This window comes from Ischnura elegans, chromosome X, assembly GCF_921293095.1.
Source record: "Ischnura elegans chromosome X, ioIscEleg1.1, whole genome shotgun sequence".
In the NCBI taxonomy this organism is placed as follows: domain Eukaryota; kingdom Metazoa; phylum Arthropoda; class Insecta; order Odonata; family Coenagrionidae; genus Ischnura; species Ischnura elegans.
In genome coordinates, this window is record NC_060259.1 from 25581643 (window position 1) to 25604340 (window position 22698).

The 22698-nt window shown below is 38.9% G+C and overlaps 1 protein-coding gene across 8 annotated transcripts in view; it reads right to left on the reverse strand.

Annotated features, from left to right (window-relative positions):
- LOC124170640 overlaps positions 1-22698 on the reverse strand; it is a 44440-nt gene that overhangs the window by 7554 nt on the left and 14188 nt on the right. For 5 of the 8 annotated variants that reach the window (XR_006867525.1, XR_006867527.1, XR_006867526.1 and 2 more), the window contains exon 2: positions 13484-14628. The exons of 1 other annotated variant lie outside the window; for it this stretch is intronic. Coding sequence is in view for 1 of the 7 variants with exons in the window: in XM_046549499.1 (XP_046405455.1) it covers positions 13484-13638 (155 nt within the window). In the remaining 6 variants the exon portion in view is untranslated. Of the gene's footprint in view, positions 1-9249; positions 9535-12200; positions 12475-13483; positions 14629-22698 lie in introns of those variants that run through there. 2 more of the 8 variants (XR_006867530.1, XR_006867528.1) reach the window with 2 other exon arrangements.

The following is a 22698-nucleotide window of genomic DNA, read 5'->3' on the forward strand; positions in this document are numbered from 1 at the left end:
GAGCAAATGTCTAATTCCCTATGATCTATAGCATATCACATATATTACATCACGTGTAAAACTAAAAATATTCAACAAATTACAGCATGTATCTAGAGCACTTTCATTTTCATTAATTCCTACGAATACAGTTCAATTAAAATGGCCATCTCCTCTTCAAATGCTTTCTTTCAGTTTTCTCTCCCCTTCTCCCACCACGATGCTGCTTCGCCTTCTTTTTCCAACCAGCTTTTAACCAACTTGCGTTCACGCACGCATGAACTACAGCCAACCATGGTTGGGGAACAGCGGTCAGAATCGCAACCACGGTTAACGGTAACTCACGTTCATACCTCGTTTTGTAACCATGGTCGGGCTTAACCACGGTGAAAAGAGCAGTGTGAAAGCAGCATTAGGCAAGTCTGAAGGCCCTTTATGCACCCTTCCTCCTCCCACCCACTGCACCTCTCTTAATCCTGCCGCCACTTCCTCAACCAGGCAGCACCCATCCCACTCTTATTTACTCCACCCACTCCAAATGTTCTCAGTAAAGAAGTGCATGTTCATCTCTACTGGCAACGGGGGCAAGTTTCCAACTGTGGAGAGGCTGGAGAAGTATTTTTCATTACCAGGGAAACAAAGAGGAAAATGTTTCGTCATTTCTTTACATAGTTTTAGTCTGTCCTTGACCCTGTGAGACTTGGCGGATTAGCATGCCCTCTCATTCCATTTACACAAAGATACGGCTGGGCTACCTGCCAATTCCGTGATTGAACCTAATCACTTTAGCCAAGTTAGGAAGCAGGAGCCGCATATTGGGAAAAACTAAATGAAAAACCAACTTTTTTAAATTAATTTTTTATGTTCATGGGATTAAATATTAAACAATGTGCTTCATATTTGAAAAGATTGAGCCAAAACCTGGCGTCAATCTGAAATCATGAGCTTATTTTTTTATTTTGTTAACCTACTATAAACATGATCAACAAACTTAAATGATACCAGAACTATCATGTTTTGGGCTGATTATTTTCTAAGCATCGTGTAGATTTAAAACATTGCTATGATGGTTTAGTTTCGTGAACTCTCAAAAATTATACCTCGGTAAGTTGCCCCTCTTTAGTTTTCTGGTTTTATTCTTCACCGTACTTAAAATGATGCATTGAAAAATTTTTTATCGTGTAAGCCATAAATGGAAATAAACTCTTCACAGGTTTCTGTCCGGATAAGGTGCTCCTACCGTTCTGCCGATGATTCAATCGAAAACTTTTCCATCGTCATCAATGCCGTTAATACCTACATAGTGTGAGATGCTGCACTTATAAAATGGTCTCTCTTCTTCTCTCAGACTTTCAATAGAAATTAGTTACAGTGAAACCTCGTTAAAGCGAGTATGGGCTATAGCGAGACACCCGCTAGTACGAGAGATAGCCAATTCACCGTCAATTGACCCTATAGTAGGCATGTTAAAAAATTCGTTTTTACGAGGCCCTTTTGGTGTTGGCTCTCGCCATAGCGAGGGTTTCACCTCCGGAAAAACTTACGTCAAGACCCCTTAATCTCTGTAATTGCTAGCGATCTGTTAGAAATGAAGTTAATGGAGTGATCAGTCTCAAATTTATGTGGTAAACTGTCGTTCAATAAATAAGTAATTAATTTTGGTGAAAATATTGTGGCATTAGCATTCGCGAATGCTTGATCTTCTTTTGTTCCTCGGGCAACAGAAAGCAGTCAGCAGCATACCTGCACGTCCGTGAGTTGCGTGAATAGAAAGCTCTTCACATTAAAAAAAAAACAGAAGCGCCCAAGGAATGCAGACTATGTAGAGTTATAAGGAGCTTTGTTCGGGTAGTTTTGCCCACTCCAATCTGAGGGAACTTCTGAGAAAAGGGCTACGCCTAAGCCTAGAGCAGAGTATTTCAGGGATATATTGCGAATAGAGAATTTCAAGAGTGCGGAAGGTTGATTATACTACAGCAAAGCACCAAATCGTTGTATCCCCTCATAATTGCTGGTGATGCTTGCGGTGTAAACCCGAATTCGTGGAAGAAAGGACTCCGATCATAAGTATCTTAAGAAGTATTCCCCGCGTGATATAACATAGACGAAACGGAACTTTTGTACATCCTATTCCCCAACAAAACCCTTGCAATACGAGATATTTCTTGCAATGATGCCTCTAAAGGTATGTAGTGCACCTTAGCGATGATGTACGATGTAATAATACTGAGCGTGAATTGTCCGGATGGACGTATTTATTCTCCGTTGCCGATTCACAAGGGTGAACTATTCGCGTCAGTGGTCGGAGCCGTACTGGCGCTCTTCTGTCATGTGGGTAGCCGAGCATCCCCTGGTGGCCACTGGAAGAACACACAGAACAACCGACTCTCGTTTGCAGTGCCATGGTAAACTCTGTGTATTTCAAATACGTCGCGAGCGTAACACTCAAAAAGGAACTTTTTTTAACAACGGCAATTTTGATCACATCACTTTTCAAGCTTAGCAAACTTTTTACCATAGATAATGAAGATATTAAATTATCTGATAGAAAGAGTACAACCTTCCACCGTTTTCGACTGCAGAAACAAATGCAATATGTTATTTCACTTCACTGCCGCTTCGTGTACAGGAACAATAAACATACACCAATGGAAACATTTGGGGCATTAAATAACCGCAATACAGTTTTATCAGTTAATTTTTGAATTTTCAGGAGAAATACCAAAATAATAGAATGATTACATAAATGCACTAATTGAGTGCATAGAAAAATGGCTTCGTCGGTTGTGCATTGGCATAATGATTGAAAAAACAATGCTTTGCATAATTTTTATTCAGTGCGGCGCTTATATATTGTTTGAATAGTTAGTCGTTGTTAGAGTAAGGAAATTTAGTGATGCAAAAAACATCACCTTTCGTCTGGATTTATGCTTACGTTTATCAGATAGAAATTTATCTGTCGCCGCACCACTTCTGTTCCTGTATAACTGTTCGCAACAAGTATATTAGCTATCATTTGCTCCACCTACGGTTAAGCGACAATTCGCTATAGCGAGTGTTTATTGGTGCACCGTGGGGTGTCGTTTTATTGAGGATGCACTGTACTTGCTTTGTCCTTTCCATGCTACTATTTATTTTACAATAATCGCGCGACTAATTTTTAGTCCAAACAGAGAGAAAATCTTTTCTCTACACAACTGATGCTTTGCATAATTTTCAATATGACAGAGAAAGAAACATGAAAACTAAATGAGGTTAAGGTACACATTCTGGGGTATCATTTTTGGGAATTCATGCAAGTGAACCGATACTTCACTTAAATATCTTGAGAAATGATAACACAAATGTTTTTGAAAAAAAAAATGAATGTGGATACTATAGATGTAAACTCTCGATTGTACGAAGCAGGATTTTACGAAGTTTTCGATTATACGAAGTGATATTGTGGTCCCGGCGAAAAGCCTATGCTAAATACATGGCACTATTCGATTATACCGAATGCTTTGAAATTAAGAACCTCGGCTCGGTCCCCAGGAGCAAATGGCATTCGTTTATACGAACTACGGCAAAATATTTGTCAATAAAACTAGTTACGCCGGCGTAAGTAGATAAAAAAAACAGCGCTTCCGACTGTAGTCCATCAAAAGTGTGAAATCCTAAATGATAGTATAACTTTGGAGAGAAAGGAGCACCTCACGGAGGGAATTTAAGGGAAGTAGGAGTTCAGTAAAAAAATCGCAACTGACAAATCGCAAATAATGCCCCTATTTACGTGCCTATTCGTAAAAATCGCATCGACAATACTGTGTAGATTAACATGTCAGGAATGTCATGCGGGGTATTTCGTCCACTCCTACTTAACCCTTCGCAATTCTGTGAACGTACCTGGTACGTTCGCAAGGCAGGCTGCTGTGAACGTACTTCGATGACTACTCGACTACTTTTCGCCGAAGCACTTCGAAGGGTCCCTAAGCCGGGATCCTTTCCTCGACGAGCTCACCCTCGCTGGCCCCTCTCTTCGACCCTCCGAGCCTTTCTCCCCTAAGTGACTGCTCTGACTGCATTTTGAAAATCTATCAATCAATGCCATCATCAAAAAATGATTGTCTGCATCGCACTCCTGCCAATCAGGCATTCAAGTACGTCTCTGAGCCGTGTTTCTGTGATGAGAAATAACGAATTTGTTAACTTTGCTAGAATGGCCAAGTTAATAAAATTGTTATTTTTCATCGCAGAAATACGGTTCAAAGACGTACTTGATTTCCTCCACTACAATCGCAAATTTCTAGAAATCCGACGGATTCCCTTTGATAGCGAATCATGAGGATGTTCTCGAGGTTGGTAATTGATACAACTAGCCTACTAGAAATTCTACTGCTACAATATCACGGCTATGGTTGATTCGTTACATAATACCTTCAGGAAGCTGCAGTGGATGAAATCACAGAGGAGATTAGAGGCTCGAAAGATGATTTTGAAAAATACTTGGAAAAAGCTGGAACACAGCCAGGGTTCCCACTCTACCTGAACAATGAAATTCACGGCTTTTTCCAGGTTTTCACGGTTATTTTTCACGTTTTCACGGTTTTTTTAAAGGTTTTCACGGTCTCAATTTTGCTAAATTCACGGTCCGTTAATAAGCCAACAATAAGAAAATCACTGGCCGTATATTAACAGAAAATTAACGTACGCGAAAAACGCCGTGAATGTTAACGCCGCAATGAAAAGTGATATCTGTTATGACGTGATCTATCGTTTGCAAAATTCAGGGCCGACTAAAGGACCAGCCCAACCGCGCTCTTGCCCGGACGCCGAATACCCTTCGGACCTTCTTCCGTCCGGACACTCGAGGTCCTTTTTTAATTCCTCGCTGAGAGATTGTTTTTTGCGCACGTTGTTATTACTGCACAGCAACCGAATTTCCCCCACCCCAATATTCCTTATTTAACGGAAAATATTTTATTTAAATTGTTTATAGAATATAATAAATTGATTCTTTCTTACTCAGCGGAAAATATTTTATGAAAATTGTTAATAGAACATAATAAATCGAAAAACAATTTCATACAACGTATTAGCACGAATCTAAGACGATCACGATACTAAGACTACCCTCCTTTTTTGGAACTCCTCTAGGGGACAATTTTTCTTTATTAATAACGATACGATTATAAAATGAATGCGGAAAAACGATCAATGCTTAATTTTTTTGCTAGATTGCCTATGTCCCAGGAAACGCAGGATTTTGGCGAGTAATTAAGAAATTCATTAAAGGTTTCAAAACAATATTTTAGATAATAACAGGAATAGTAGTACTTTATCAAGACACATACGTCATATTGTTGATTCGACCCATATCTCTTTCAAAATTATGAATGTTTGCTCTCCACTCGGCATTTACACTGCTATTATGGATTTCAGTCAGATGTAAAAATTCTTATCCATCAAACACCATTTCCAGTATGTACACGTATTCACGAGAGCAATGTGCATGTTGTGCCTAAAACAACCGCATTCGCCGGTGCAGTGACTGGTTGTGAGATGGATCACGAAGGCCAAAAATAGTCAATTACTTGAATTGTTCTTGTCTAATGAATATATTTTTAATACAATTGAGGTAGTGTGTAAAGCGTGAACAATGTTGCGTTAATCGTCAGCGGCACGCCCACCTGGATCTTCGCCTTCATATCTCTACTTGTTTTCTCCAGGTAGCTCACTCTACCCCCACCCCTAACGTCATGTGCTAGCGGACAACCCAAGGCGCTCTGCAATATTCACGCGCATCTAGCCCGGATTCTTTTCTTCATGTTCAATTATTTTCAGTCCATCTCTTAAAGTTCTCAATAGTTTCTTCGGAGGGGCCATGGTCGGAAGACGACTAAAATTAAACTAGTGAAAATGACTTTATTAAACCCACATGGAAAACACTCGGTGGTTCGAAGTCCAGCCACCCCGGAAAGTAGGGAACCACTCGTACGAGGTGAAGTTCGGAACTGATGCTATCGCGTACGGGGGTACGCAGAGCACACTGCAGAGGGCGAAGCGTGACCATATGACTGCGCCATGAAATTTTTTACCCTAAAGATGCCCATTCTTTTCTAATTAGCGTAGCGCCAGATGATCAGATGAATTCGGATTGTTAGTAGGGAGAAACAAAAATCCCGAGAAGATATCCCTTCGTCAGTAACTCTGACAAGTGAGACTACTAGTAGTAGTATAGCTCGTAAGTTGATAACTGATAACAACCTGGTATCATGTTTTCGGAACAAAATGCCGAATTAACTGCCGTAAGCTCAGCTACGAGGATATCGCGTTTCGCCAAAAATCACCATCGTATTTTTCCATCTATTTCCTTGCTTAAAATACGTCATGTGTGGTCTCGTTTTTTTTAACGTGCAAATTACTAACATTTCAATCTAATAAAAGCATAATAGCAATTACTGAATATCATTGTTAGATACCTTTTGGGCTAATAGGTGATTCATGCAGCAGTTGACCTCCATAAACTGGGAACTTCGAAGCAGTTAGGCTGAAAAAGGTCAGTTGGTGAGAAGAGGGGTTTCTATTGTTCTCGTGTAACTCGATATTTTTTTCGAAGCTAAGGTCTTCGTAATAAGATCCCTGCGCGAGCTGGGACCTGTTTTTATTTTGAAGAAGAGGAAAGCGTCAGAAGGGGGGAGGAGAATGGTGAATGGAGGGGGATAAAGGTTCTTGGGAAAGGCGCTAATGTTACTTTCCCACGGCACTGAGCTTCTCCCAATGGTAGTTCCATCTCTTGGGGAGGATTCCAACTACGTGCTTGTCGTTATTAGCCATAAATGACACATTGTATTTATTTCGTCTCATTTTCGTCAAACGATGGATGCGGGAAAATTCTGCGTCGGAACCGCGATCTTCAAACGATCAATGCGAGAAACGATACTTCGGGGAACGATAGATGCGGGAAAAAGATTAAATTGTCTATAAGGAGCTTTATTTGGGACCAGAAACGGCAAACGATCAATGCGGGAACGATAGATCGAGGTTCCACCGTATAACTTTCTTTTGAAAGCGGCAGTGTAATGACTTCTTTTCTCTGCTATCGTAATACTCTGAAACCAAAACTGAATCGATCTCTCTAATCAGAGGCAAATCATGTTCCCTTCTTACCGTTGCTCTGGGAAAAATGGAACGACTATGTAGCATAATTAATCGTAGAGGGCGTAACTTGGTGGAAAACCATAATATCACGAATACAAGGATCAAGGAAATAGCAAAGTTCTTGATCCTTGTATTCGTGAGACTATGTAGCAGTTTATATCGCGACGGCATTGAGGCTTTAACGACACAAACAAACAGCATTACCTTAGATAGCACAAAGAGGAGGAACTGGATCACCACCGACAGTAAATAACTCCACACAAGCTTTCCGGTTGCGACGTAAAACTGGCAAGTTCCAGGTCGACGCATGCGACAATCGTGTAATGCTGTGTTGCCATAAGCGGAAATCTTCTCTCGTTTTCAGGGCCGCAATGCGCGAGAATTAGTAACGTCACGCCGAAAGCTCGCTGTCACCCGGTTCAAACGCAGGGAGCGTAGTGTCCACAGCGCATGGCAGGTTGTCAAGGCTAGCGGTCTTCCAGTCATAGGATTGAGGGTGTTGAATAAACGTTCAAATTTTTCGACACAATGGCCATCTAGATTTAGTTTCGAAAGTGGTCGTTGCAGCCAGTGGGAAGGCTAATTGGGTGGAAGGGGGACTAAGCAGTGACCGAGGGAGGGGAAACCAAGCCATTTGAGGAAAGCAAACAAGCTGATGAGAAGTGGTGTCATATTTCAGGAGGGGGAGAGAAAAGGCCTGCGCTGGGGAAAGATGTTTTTTTCTTCAGGCAACATTCGTTCCCACGCTTTTCTGACCCATGCGACCGCATGCGACGATGCTCGCCACAATGAATAGAAGTGCGCTAGCTACGAACGAAGATGAAAATTTCTGGGAAGGTATTATAATCAAGATTGAGAGATTTTTAAGGTTTTAAGACGAAATTCACGGCTATTTCCCGGTTTTTTCACGGTAGAGGAAATTCACGGCTAATTCACGGTTTTAAGGTTTTCACGGTTGAGTGGGAACCCTGACAGCATGCAACATCGAACGATTATATTGCCCTAGACAATGATCTACAGGCTTGAGACAATGCGACGCCGGGAATTACGGCGGAAGAAGCAGCGGCCGGGACTAGTCATAATAGCAGTGACGACGAAGATGAAAGTGAGGAAGTAATTTCATCTAATAAAAAAAGAAGTATACGCTGCCCTCCAAACCTCCTTAATATATTTTGATCTGGCTAACGATTTAGATCCCCAATTTAATTCCCATTTATGCAAGTGAGAAACCATGGTGGAAGCGTCAATGGAGAAGGGCAAAAAGCAAAAAAAATAACAGATTTTTTTGGGCAATATCTATTGGTGTATATATTAGCCTTCCTGAATAATAAACAACTTAAATATCTCAAGTATTGGGCTCTATTTACCACCAACTTATTTTTCAGGCTAATCGTAATGGAGACTCACTTCTAACTCTAACCATGAACTTTCTTCTCGCACGCCTCCCCGTTCTCCCATGCCGAGAGATCTTTCTTTGCAAAGTCTTTGTTTACTCCCTCATGCAGCCTTCTGCTGATCTTGCTGACACCCACCTTACACATCACAAACCCCTCCTTCCCCAGCATTTCCCATTCACTCCCTCCCCAAGGTGACAGGACCTTGAGTGCGTCGTAAAAAAATACGGCCCCCAAACGTAGACTGAGGTAGAGCTGAAGGCCCTTTCCTCACCCTTCTTTCTCCTGCCCCCTTCACCACTCATTATGCTGACCACACTTCTTTCCTCAGGCAATCCCCATCCCACTCTTATTCACCCCACTCACTAGGAACATTCTCCAAACTGTGGAGAAGGACATGGTTCATCTTTACCGGCAACGGTGGTAAGTTTTTAACTGAAGAGAGGCTGAAGAAGTATCTTCCACTATCGGGGAAATGGTGCCATGCTTATAATTGTCTCTCTTCTTTTCTGCTGACTTTTCAATTTAAATTATTTTCTTTGCTTTTTCCTAACAATATTTATTTATGATTATAGCGCGCCAATTTTTTAGTGCTAAAACTAAGAAAATCTCTCCTCTATGCCAATGATCCTTTGCATAACTTTCAATACGGCGGAGAAAGGAACACGAAAACTAAATGAGGTGAAGGTACAGGTTTTTGTGTCATTTTTGGTAATTAATGAACGTGAACCAATACCTCACACACGTTGAGTAATGATGAAACGACTCTTGTAGGAAAACATGATGGAAAACATGTGGATAATAACGTTTCTCTCTTTATTTCTCAGATAATGGAAGATGTTTCTCCTGTCGTTTTCCGGTTGGAACCTTGCTCCTGTAAGCATAAAAGAAGAGAGACATACTACATGAACATAGCACCTCACACGCGGTATGAAGAATATGGTCCTGATGAAGAATCAAGTCTTTCATAGCAACATCTGCAAAGATGATTGAGCACATTAGCCGGACAGAGAACTCAAACAGAAATTACTTCAAATATTCGCCAGAAGATAATCATATCCTACGGAATTTATGATCGTAACTGAATCTCAATGAAAATAACTAATTGAAAAGATAGCACATTCAGCTGAAAATACGGAGTAACTCAAAATATTAACTTACAAAGGTTATTTTGGAAATGGGTTAAGGCCCTCGTTTTTCTTTTTTTCTCGTCACTGAGTGATAGAGGGCAACATAAATGGCGGTTAGGCCCTTACAGTATGGTTAGGCCGGCTGGCGCTAAAATTTCATGGGTGTTGGAAACAAATATCTATCTTACGCCTACTTAATAGTCGCTATTCGCTCCCAACCACAAATTTATAACATTAAATTAGTTCTCTAACTAAGAAATTCCTGACCAGTTCTCTAAACTGGTCAGGAATTTCTTAAGCGATCGTTGATATTGAAGTATGTACAAGAAATAGGAATTTTATGGCGGTATAGTTATTTAACAATATTTCACAGCATAAATCGATAACAAAAAGCCTTTTCCAAGAATTCTACCGTGAATAACCACCGAACATTTAAATAAGGCCACTAAAGACAAAAAAGGTCGGAGGAAACAAAAGCTAGCATTTTTTTATGACTTCTGAAAAAGGTTTGAAATTACGAAACTCGATTTTAAGAAGTGCTGACTTCATATAACACTGGACGGCATGAAAATCGGCCCTGACACTATTCCTGCTGATTCTCATGTAAAATGACCTCCTAAATCCGAATGTGAACTCCGTTTTTCCCCATCACCCACCATTTTTGGGGGAGCTCCCCCCCTCCAATTTTTATGACTTTTCGGTCATTTGGAGTAATTAAGAGGATAATTTTAACATTTAAAATTTTTCTAGGGGTTTTGAGGGATGCAAAATTCTAAAAAATTAATATTTATGGTAAAGAGGTATTTTGGGGGGAATTTGTCTCCCCAAATTGTGTAAAAACGCATTAAAAATGATCACTTTTTTCATTTTTTGCGAATTTTCACGTATTTTTAAAAACTTCCATCTTCCATTTCACATCATCCTCCCCCGAATGATAAAAATATACGACAACAAGAAACAGCAGTAACAATAAAAATACTTTGTTGCATAGCATAACAACAATAATTAAAATATTTCGCAATAGCTCGGAAGATTCAATTTACTACGCTGGCCCTCGCAGTGCCTCTCCCACTCCAGCTTGGATGGCAATTCTCTTGCTTTTGCATCTAAAAAAGGAAAATTAATACTTTCTAATTCAATGAAAAATATAGGATTGAGGTTATATTGTCACTGGAGTTAAAAAGTATTCTTTCTCCTTAATCATTGAGTTCCACAAAGTATCAGCCTCTCAAAGCAATTATGTATAATGAAGTTGTCATCATCTTCCCTTGGTGTACCTCTAGCAATCCCAGAGTCAACTCTTTTGGCCAATGGGAATGAGTTACCTTCTGTCCTATCTATATACTCTACCGATATGATGGATACGTACGGAGATATCAGCCGAATCCTTGAAAATATTAATTATCGTGATTATAACTGCGCTGATCTGAACTTTGTCGCTCTACTCACCGGACTGCAATCAGACTTCACGAAATACTACTGCTTCCTTTGTGAAAACAGCAGCTGCACCTGAGAAAAACATTACATCTTACGGGACTGGTCTCTGCGCGAAAGCTTCACTCATGGTCATAAAAATTTCTCTCATGTTTCCCTGGTTCCGACAGAAAATATTCACTTGCCACCATTGCTCATCAAACCACGACAGATGAAATATTTTGAAAGCAATCGGCAAGACAGGACCTGAATTTCAATTTTTAACTTAAAGTCCTCGTCTTAGTGAGTCTAAAACTAAGGAAGAAATTCGTGGTCCCCCAGATTAGGAAACTTTTCCAAGATTCAACGTTTATTAAACACCTGAATCATTAAGAAAATCGAGCTTGGCTTGGATTTTGAAAAGTGTGTTGGAACTTTTTGGGTGACAAAGAAGTGATGACTATTTCGCCCATGTCGAGGAATTTCTGTCAGCGTATTAGGCCATTAGGTGTAACATATCACTAAAATGCATTTCTTTCATTCACACCTAGACCTTTTCATAGAATATTTTGGAGCAGTTTCAGATTAACATTGGGGATAGTTCCATGAAGATAACAACAACTTCTAAAGGAGATTTTCAGATAAGTTGAATGCGGGCAATTTGGTGTGTATATTAGGCCTGCTGTTTTTGTACGAGAAACTTCTACCTCAGTGTATAAAGGGTAATCAAATACCAAATTACTTATGTTATTCATCATCTTCACAAGTTATTTTTCTCTTTCTTGATGTGCGGGTGGTATTGAGAGCGCCAGCGTGGTAGCGTACCTTCTGAACCATTGGCACACATTTTCATTATTTTTCTATGCCGTGTTCTTAAATATTTTTATTATTGCCTACATAAGCTGTTGATATATTTTTCCGTTATTCTGGGATATTTCGGGTATGGAAAGATGAAATGGGAGATGAAATATGAAGAAAATAGGTGAAAAAATAGCGAAAAAAGAAAAGGTTGATAATTTTTAATGTGCTTTTTTAATCAGTAATGGAAACTAATCCCCCCAAATCTACATCCTTACCATTTATTATCATGTTTTAGAACTTTTCACCTATCAAAAACCCAATAAGAAATATAAATGTTAATATAATCCTTTTCATTCATCCAAATTATTGCAAAAGTAATGAAAATTGGAGGAGGGGCTTCCCCCCGAAAGTGGTGGGTGATGAAGGAAAACGGGTGTCCTATTAGGATTCAGGAGGTCATTTTACATAAGAATCAGTAGGAATGGTATCGGGGCTAGAGAATAAATTATTTTTTGCCGTCCAGTGTAATCTAGAGTTTACTGTAATAACATTTCTCTCTTTACTTCCCCGAAAATAGAAGATGCTCCTCCAGCTTTTCTCTGGTAGGAACCTTGCACCTGTCGGCATAAAAGAAGAGAGACTATTATATCAACATGGCACCTCACTCCTGGCATCAATGGCCTCGTTGACGAATAAAAAGTCTTCCATTTTAACATCCGCAAAGATGATGGAGCATGGCAGGCCAGACGTAGAGCCCAAAAAGAATTTACTTAAAATATCCCCAGTAGAAAATAATTTCCAGCATAATTCATGATCATAACTAAATCATAATGAAAATAACTAATTAAAGAGATCGTACATTAAAATGACAATATGGAAGGAACTACAAATATTCACATATGAAGGTAATTCTGGAAACGGGCTATGACCCTATGAAGAAAGAGCATTTTTTTAAATCCTCTCTTAAATAGCCAGCGAAAACTTTAAACAAGGCCACTAATGACAGAAAAAGGGCGGTGGGAACAAAAGCAAACATTTTATCATGACTTATTCAAAAGGTTTGAAATTACTAAACTTGATTTTACGAAATGCCTATTTTCCAGTCCCGCAGACTTCATACAATTGAGTTTACTGTACTCCTAACGACTACTGCCACGACACACCGTTGCCCTGGATTACAGGAGTCCTCCCAATGTTGCGTGAACGCAACACTTCATTTAATCTTAAATAATTTGAAAACCACTTCGTCAAATTCACCCAATTTGTTGCAATGGCCTAGAATACAAATGCTTCATTGCATTGGCAAAGAGATAAAATAATAGAGTGCCTCAGACTTAACATAATATTTAAAATTTGAAGATAACCTAAAATACCGACTACCCAATAAATGAAAAGGTCATTGTAAAAACAAAATCTATCAAATTTCTTAGGTAGAAAAATTCAAAACATTTAAATAACCATTGAACTACCTATGCTAAAAAAAACTTGGTATCAACAACAAATACAAAGAAAATAATCCCTAAGTTTGCATTGCATTCATGCAACATTAGGAAGAAATGGGTTAATTCAGCATTCAGTATAAGCCAGGGCCAATTCATCTAAATGTGGATTTCTGTAGCAGAATACCTTTGGTTGGCGTAGCAGAGGATTTCTTCCCAGATCCAGTGGGCGTACCGATGCTGAAGGAAGCACTCTTGTCTTCCCCCTTGACTGCTGTCTCTGCCTGGATTCTTCAACGCTACTTCACCACTTTCAATGGTTATTTGAATAAAAGATGTCATAGGGGACCAAGTGGACAAGGAAGGACCCTATCATGTCACAAGTCCTCCAATCTGTCCTTGTTGGTCGAGTACATTCCAGTGATGCAGAGGAGCCACGATGCAACAGACGAGTGGGGAGGCGTGGACATGTTGACCAAGGAGACAACTATTGGAGTGAAGCGGCACTCTTTACTTCAGCACCTGCTTTTGACGTTGACACCTCGGAGGACCTTCGGAGTGTTATGTGAAGGGATCAAAGTTGCCACAGAAGACAGAGCAACATGATGAATTCAGATGGTCTCTTCGAATTGGGACATGAGTCCTTAGATGAGCCAGAAATAATGCTGGCAGATTCTCCTGAAGAAAAACAGTGAATAGAAATCTACACAACCCCAGCAAATGGTGCTGCTGAGGAAGGAAGTCAGAACATTTCATCTGACGACTTGATGAACATCTGCACAAAAGATTTCATGCTTCTGAGTGGTGTTCTCGAGGAAAATAGAATGCCATAACTACCTGCAGCTACTAATGGAGAAGCAGGAATTGGCGTGGTTGTGAAGGAAGAGAGGGATGTAGTGACCCTCGATGATGAAGTTGAGCAGTGTGGATCTTCTTTTGGATCTAATCCCTCCTGTAGCTACACACCCTTACCTGGCAGCAGATTTGTACGATACCAAAAACCTCCCAGCAGAGATTTATCCAACAAAAGAAATTTTGGGGAAGGCCCCTCCCAAGTCAATGGAGAAGTAACGTCTATTTAAAAAATTATGATTGAATGAATCGAGATAGAAATAAAGAATCCAGGGAGCCAATCATAAGAGGGTGGATGGACTCCTACGGATTAAAGAATAGGAAAAGATGATTTGTATGAGGAAATCTATAACAAGATGAATAATTCACCTAATGGAGAAGTGACATCAATTACGCAAATAATTATGGAAGTGGTGAAGTATCATTGAAGAATCCAGGGATCAGGGATCCGGGGATGGGGATGAGAGGGTGGAGGGACTCCTACAGATTGAAAAGATAAAGCAAAATCCATTAGTACAAGGAAATCAAATCAGAGAACAGTAGATTTCAAATAAGAGAGCTTGATGTTTCCAAGCCTATTAATAATTTTGTAACCTGGGAATGCCTTTCAATTTTTTTATGTTATTCCCAATTCTTTAATATGCATTATGTTATTAAGAGGGGGAGGATCTGGTGTATGTTCAAACGTTTAGTGAGTGTTTTGTTTTTGGACTTAGAGACAGGAAGTGATGTGTAAGGCTGGGGACATCGGATGTGAGCACGTATGGGCAAAGGATGCTACCCAGATAGCACAAAATATCTTTAGATATTTAGAAAATATCTCAAATGTCTTTGATATCTTCTAGATTATGAAAATATCTTCAATATGTTGGATATTTTAAGTATCTACTTGAATTCCAGAAAATGTCTTCAGTATCTTGGATATTTTAAAATTCTACTAGATGTCTAGTGTATGTCTTTCTGAGTGGAGACTTTTTGCATGTGTACAGTGAAATTGGCCAAAAAGCACCCAAATCTTGGAATAAAACTAACTGCTATGCTTTTTGGTGGATGGATAGATAGTCGTCGTACACACATGCACTAAAAAAGCAAAGGCAACCCTTCTAGCAAATGCTTATTAAAGCAATTTAAAGCTATTGTAGCTTCCTTTTTAAATTTCTACTAGATGTCAGGAATATAATAATAATAATAGTAATATTTATTGTTCTTGGACAAAATTGTCCATTAAGAACATAAAAGATATTACAAAATAAACTTGTACAAAATATATGAGATATTTCCGAATGGAATTTAGCACAACTAACACATCAGGGCTTAGAAATGAAATCTTGAAGTTAACTTAAACAATCATATCAAAAAATACCTAAGAATGCACATTAGGGTGGGCCGAAAGAAGGTTTTTTTTCCTGATCAAATTTGCCCTGTGCGGGAAAGTTGCGAAATGATATAAGGATCTCGCACACAAAATATTTTTAAAATCGGATAATATTAACCACTGCCGCCCGAGCTCTAAAGTTTAAAATTTTGCGAAAAATCAGGCTGATTTCAGAACCAAACGGCTATGAAGGCGAATGTTATGAAAATATGGGATAATGGATAATAACAAAGAGTGGATACATGTTTATAGTTTATGAGAATGAAATTTGAAGTTTTTTTGACAAAATCTATGGTTAAAAAAATGTCTATGAATTAACAACAAAATTAGAGTATAGACCACCCGCACAACACAACTCATTTTTGCCTACATTTACTGTTAAACTGCAAGCTCTTTACTTCGACGAGAGGAAAGACTCTGCTTTCGTTTATAGTCAATCAAAGTGAAAAACAATAGGTGAGGAGCATGTAACTCTCGTTCAAGAGCCCGGTTCACGCTACTTATGGCATGTCACCCCATGTGTCAGCAAAGCTATTGGCCTCTAAGATTCCATAACGAATCATAACATCATCATTCGAAGATAACGAATTTTCTAGGGGAGGAAATGATCATTATCGATGGACTCCAAGCAATTGTGTGCGATCTAACTGAGGTTAACACCGGAAGCCATGCTGGAGTAATCAAGGATATGGCCCTAAGAAGACCTTTGCATTGGTTTGTTTGCCTGCTTCATTGCAATGAACTATCATTCAGAACCGTCAAAAGAACTGATGACCCTGGCAAAATTTGTTATCGAAGTTTACGCTCCAATGCGGTTTTCAATAAAATTGAGACAATATTGAACAGAAGTCCCGAAGTATATTATGAACATGATTCTTATGAAATATATATATAGAGACATCAAATTACGCCGCCACTCTATGATTCAGGGAAATGTAATTTTGCTCACCCAGAGAATATTCCGCTTGCAATGTTAGCCGATGAACGCAGACAAATTCGTGCAATGGCCATCACAAATACATTGAAATCGAGAGAAACTCAGCAGGAGGAATTGAGGAAATTCGAATTCTCCAAAGCTAACCTTCGATGGAGTGAAGAGTTCTCGGGATCGCCACCGGGTGAGAAACTCCATATCTGCCGACGTTTCGATGTCCGGCACGGTCATCGTCCTCAGGGCTATGAATGAACACTTCGGCAGATATGGAGTTCCTGACCCGGTGGCGATCCCGAGAACTCTTCACTCAGTCCATTCAACGGGAAAGTACAAAATCTTTCTAAACTTCGATGCTCAAAATTAAATTGACTCGGTTGACTGTGAACCAATTGAGGTAAATCAACCACCAATAGTAGCTGGGATGACAAACAAAAACTTGGAAGACCTTGTTACGGAAAGATCTGTATTTGAAGTACCTTTTCCCTGCCATACACAAGCAGTTGAAAGGATGGTACAAATGAGAATGTTAGCATCAAAATCCGTGTGCAGTATAGAACGCAGGCATGGATGGGAATTATCGTGCATAAGAGACGGATAATAATTATAATCATAGAATAGAATAATTTTCTCAGAGTCATTGATGTGCTTTCACAATCGTGTCCTTCGGAAGGTTGGCTGGGGGGACACGGGTGGAACTCATTGGTAGCCTCTTCCTCGTGGAGAGTTCTGGGCAGTTTCTTTACGAAACTAGCAGAGAGCTACTTAATGAAATGCTTGGTGTTCAGGTTCTGTTTTTTCTCAGCCTTGGCTGAATTTCTTATTGAAAATAGCTCCACAGGTACGTTATTCGTCATTATGATCGATGTTAATTTCAAATAATTTATCTTATTATTACTTTTTGTGGGATTATTTACTACCATATGATGACTTATTTCATAAGAAATGAAATTCAATCGAAATAAATATTATTTTACCTGCAATTAAGCCCCCAAAATGGAGTTTTAGAAATGTAGGCAAAAATGAGTTGTGTTGTGCAGGTGGTCTATACTCTAATTTTGTTGTTAATTCATAGACATTTTTTTAACCATAGATTTTGTCAAAAAAACTTCAAATTTCATTCTCATAAACTACAAACATGTATCCACTCTTTGTTATTATCCATTATCCCATATTTTCATAACATTCGCCTTCATAGCCGTTTGGTTCTGAAATCAGCCTGATTTTTCGCAAAATTTTAAACTTTAGAGCTCGGGCGGCAGTGGTTAATATTATCCGATTTTAAAAATATTTTGTGTGCGAGATCCTTATATCATTTCGCAACTTTCCCGCACAGGGCAATTTTGATCAGAAAAAAAAACCTTTTTTCGGCCCACCCTACTGCACATATACCCATCGTAACATTCAGGGTAGAACATGAAAAAATAAATAAATAACTAAATAGATAGAACATGAATAATGATAAATCATTTACTCCAGTAAATATGGCATTCGATTTCAAGCAGACCTGAGGTAAATATTATAAAACATTAACACTAGAAGGACGGCAGGGGTCATTTGACCCATTTTCAGAATTCAAATTTATTTTTCTCTTATTAAAATATTTTTTTAAATTTTGAAACTCTTTGACTTTGTTCATTGTGGTCAATATTTTGATAAATTAGTGAAAATTCAACAATAATGTTTTGTTTTAAATTTTTATGACGTGTTATACCTAGAAGGACGGCTAGGGGTCATTTGACCCACAACTGGTTTTCGCGCTATTTTCTTGCCCGTGGGCACTTTAGTGTCATGTATATCATATAATGAGCAAGAGGCTAGTGTGGTAGATGATTTGCTTCAATTTTAACCTGGAAGTACCCGGTTCAATGCCAGTTTGGTCCCAAGGGCTCATATCTATATTCGAAAACCTAGGCATAGCGACTTGTTGTGCTCAATCTTTCGATATTTTTCGGGCAGCAAAGGGAAATAAAACCTTTTCAATCCTTGATTTGCGTAAATTCATGTAATTATGATATTTTAATTTTGTTTTATTTATTTGTCAATGGTTATTGTATTACCCACACCGGAAAATCGTCACGTATATCCCAATAATTGTTTTCCGTCGTCCAAGATTCAGAGCTCTTAGAGACATTATTTTCAATATCGACTCATCAGGTTTACGAATAACTTTAATTTTTCTGGCCTGACGGCACTGTCACTTGACCTAGCCCCTTTGCCGTGTGTCCAGCATTAGTGCCGCCTGACCCCGAAGGGGTTTGGGCGGGTCGACTGCACGCTGCATCCTGGGGAAAAATCCTGTCTCATTTTGAGAGAGCGGAGGAATTGGGTGGACTGTAAAATTCTACTGTAAATCCTACCCTTGGAATCCGCACGTAGGTCGGAGAAGAAGCATTACTGCAAGTTCCTGGAAGATACGAATCAGGACACGGTTGGCGGTTGAGTCCCTGTCTTTCGAACGGCAATTAGCGTTACTTCTGAAAACTTTGTCCTTTTGTATGAATATCTAATGCTCTCCAGCTCTTTATACCACCAATGCAACTAGAGAAGATTCTACCATAATGCGCTTTCGTGTGTAGATATTTTTTTGCATGCATATCAGTAGCGAGTTAAGGAAGAAAGAAAGAAGTCGAGAAATGTATCAAGAGAAGTGAATCGTCGCGATTCAAATAGCTGTAGGGAATATTGAAGATCAGTCTGGAAGTGATTCGTAAACCAGTTCAAGGACATTTTGACCAATCCATCAACGTCTGCGTGTGATGGAAGCGACGAAGTCCAAGATAGTGAATCCGATGACGACTTTGGCGTGATAGCAAATGCACAGCTCTATCCAACAAAATGCAGCTGTCCTTTTCTGAGGTAAATTCCAAATAAACCAGACAAATTTGGAGTACTGGGTTTTGACAGATGTGAAATGAAAATACAGCCTAAATGAATTTCCATATTGTTGCAAAGATGATGATTGGCCATCAAATCAAGCGTTGGGGAAATAAATAGTTACTAAAGTGACCGTAAAATACAAGAATTCAGGAATAAATGTAACTTGTAACAATTATTTTCCATCCATCCACCTAGCAGGAAGTCATAAAAAAATGGAAAACTTCTCTTGCATGGACGATCTGAAAAAAACATGCGTGACGCACAAATATCCATGACCCCTAAAATAGCCATGTATTCCATTCAACGCGAGTGTTCAAAAATACCTTAGGCCATACTCTTACGTAGAATGAGGCAAATTGGAACAATAATGTACTTTCACTCAGAAGTATGATCTCAGACGACACTATTTCCGAAACGAATAAAAGAATACCAGAGACCGTCCTATTTCATAATAAAAACAAAGCGGGAGTAGATATGATGGATAGCATGTATCAATTTATTTACACGTCTCCAAATCCAACAGCCATATCTCCACAGGCACAAAAAAGAAAAAGGTGCCAAATACCGTCAAATTGAATCATTGCACCAATTTCCTTTCCATTTTCCAAATTCCTTTTCATGTGCAAATGGCTGGTGTCCTAACAGCCCCTGCCTCACGCTTTTAAGCAGCTTGCGGGTTAGTGTGTAAACTTAGATGTAGATGAATAAATCGTCCAATGACCGCATTCAGCACAAAAAAATATATTGTGGAAACAGCGCTGAAAAAATAGTCTGTCTGAGATTTACAACAAAGTAATAAGTTTAAAAAAACTTAATGCAAATTTTGTAAACCCAGTACCCCTATTGTTTAAACATGTAACACAACTTTTGTATTGAATGTATTTTCATTATTTGATTTGCAATCGACTACTACACACGGTTTAATTCATGATTCTTTAAAATAATTGTTATTAACTTTTGACGATGGAAATAATATTTAATAATGTTAAATAGTGTTTTTTATGAACTGATTCAACAATTAATACGATTCAACTGAATATTGGTTGAAAATTAGGCGTTTTATTCCAAAATACATTTTAGGGGTCAAATGACCCCTAGCCGTCCTTCTAGGTAGCGCGAAACTCCCGTCCTCCTAGTGTTAATTATGAATAGTTTAAATCTCAATGACGAACAAATAAATGCATACTTAACAAGTTAGAAAATCAGTAAATACATTCCAATAGGGTAGTTTCCTTCATCGAAGAAAACGAAAGGCATTGATTGTGATTCGTTACCCACCATTAGTGCATTCATAATACACAAATTATTTGGTTTTTGAAATACCCGTTTAGACGAATGGCAAGGGCCAAATTTTATCCTCATTTGAAAAAAGGCCAGATTGGCGCCCATGCGATGCCACTCCACTTGACGTCACAGGGACCTAGTTTCTACACGAGAGGATAGGAGTTATACATCGTCTGAGGTTACCAATGTATGCAAGAGGCACAGAGCTCAGGGAAACATGTCTTAATAATAACCTATTAAAACTGGCTAAGGTCGGAAAGTTTTCTTCGTTTGATAAGGTATTAATAAACCTTTTTTAAGCCAAGCGCTACAAGCATGGTACTCAGCTAGCCGCTAGCATCCTGCGTCGTATCAGCGCTCAGAGCCTCTCCAAGGTCACCTCACAAGGCGGGAGGGGGAACCAGAAATGCGTCACACGGACTTTTTTCCCATCATTCCTACTTACGCGTCGAATTTTTGCGAGCTTGAAAATTTTCACTTTTCATTTAATCGCGAAAAATAGATATCGTCATTTAAAAATCTAAAAGCGTGAAATACGTACTCCAGGAGTAATAATCTTTCGATTTAGGCAATAAAAAAATAATAGGAAACCACCCTATAGCATGAACATGAGTTTAAAAAAATACAAATAGCATTGAAACTGCGATATATTATGTATTACACATTATGCAAGAGTTTGCAGGTGTTTTTTTTAGCACCATCACTTATTGCTATCAAATTCACATCTATACAAACTAAAACGATTTATAAATGGTAACAACAGGAATAGGCAGACACATAACAATGAAAAACAATACAAAAGCACAAAACGAGATCATACATTTTCGAGGGTTTTGATGAATTGGAGAAATCTTTGCTTGAAAGAAGACCGAGACATAGAGTCTTTTACATTTTTTGGAATGCTGTTCCACAGACGTGCTCCAACAACAGAAAATGATTTTTCATAGGTGGTGGTTCTGTGTCGGGGGATGATGAGAAAATCAGGAGCCATTCTAGTCAAGATTTGAGATTTTTTATCTCTGACCAAAAAAAATAGCTTTAGGTAGCTTGGCTGATCAGTATTGAAAAGAGAGAAGAGGTATATACCAAGCAGGTACTTTCTTTTGGCTTTTGCTTTCAGCCAACCAAGACGGTTGAAGTAGGGGGAAATGTGATCATCCTTTTTTATATTAAAGATACCTAACGCACATATTTAATGAGCGTTGAATCTTAGCATTGTTCTCTTCAGTTAGATCCTGATAGACCAAACAGCAATAATCGATATGAGGGAATATTAGAGAGGACACTAACTGCTTCCGAGTGTGGGGTGGCAGAAGGTCTTTTTGGATTTTAAGCTGGTAGAGGATCACGTTAACCCTATTGCACACGGATTGCACGTGATTTTGCCACGACAAGTTACACATCAACGTGACACCCAAATTTTTAACACAATTTGAATACTGTATTTCGGTGTCACCAACTGTTATCTTCGGTATAGCGTTTACATTCAAATCTCTGAGTAGATTTGAGGTACCAAGTATAATTGATTTGGTTTTGTTACAGTTTAGAACAAAGTTGTTACCAACAGCCCATGAGCTGATGGCTGTAATATCTTGATTTACTTTCTCAATTGCATCATTCAACTCATTCTTATGACAATGGTAGTAGATCTGCACCAGTAGTGGAACCAGTTTAGTGTTGAGCAGGAAAAATTAAGGTTTTTCATTTTTTGGAGAAGTTGGGCATGATTCACAAGACCGAAAGCATATGTAAAGTCAAATAGAACAAGAATAGTGATCATTTTTTGATCAATTGCATGACGGATGTCGTCCGTGACTTTTAGTAGCGCTGACTGCGTGGAGAAATTTTTCCGAAAACCAGATTGGTAAGGGTCAAATAAGTTATTCCGGTTTAGGTAATCAGTGACCTGCTTGGAGACAATTCTTTCAAGGCATTTAGAGAGGGCACACAGATTAGAGATTGGGCGGTAATCTTGAGGAGTGACAGGATTTTTTACCTTTTTAATTGGTGTGACGAGAGTTGATTTCCATACCTCCGGAAATTCAGATGACATTAAGGAGAAGTTAAAAATATCAAGAAT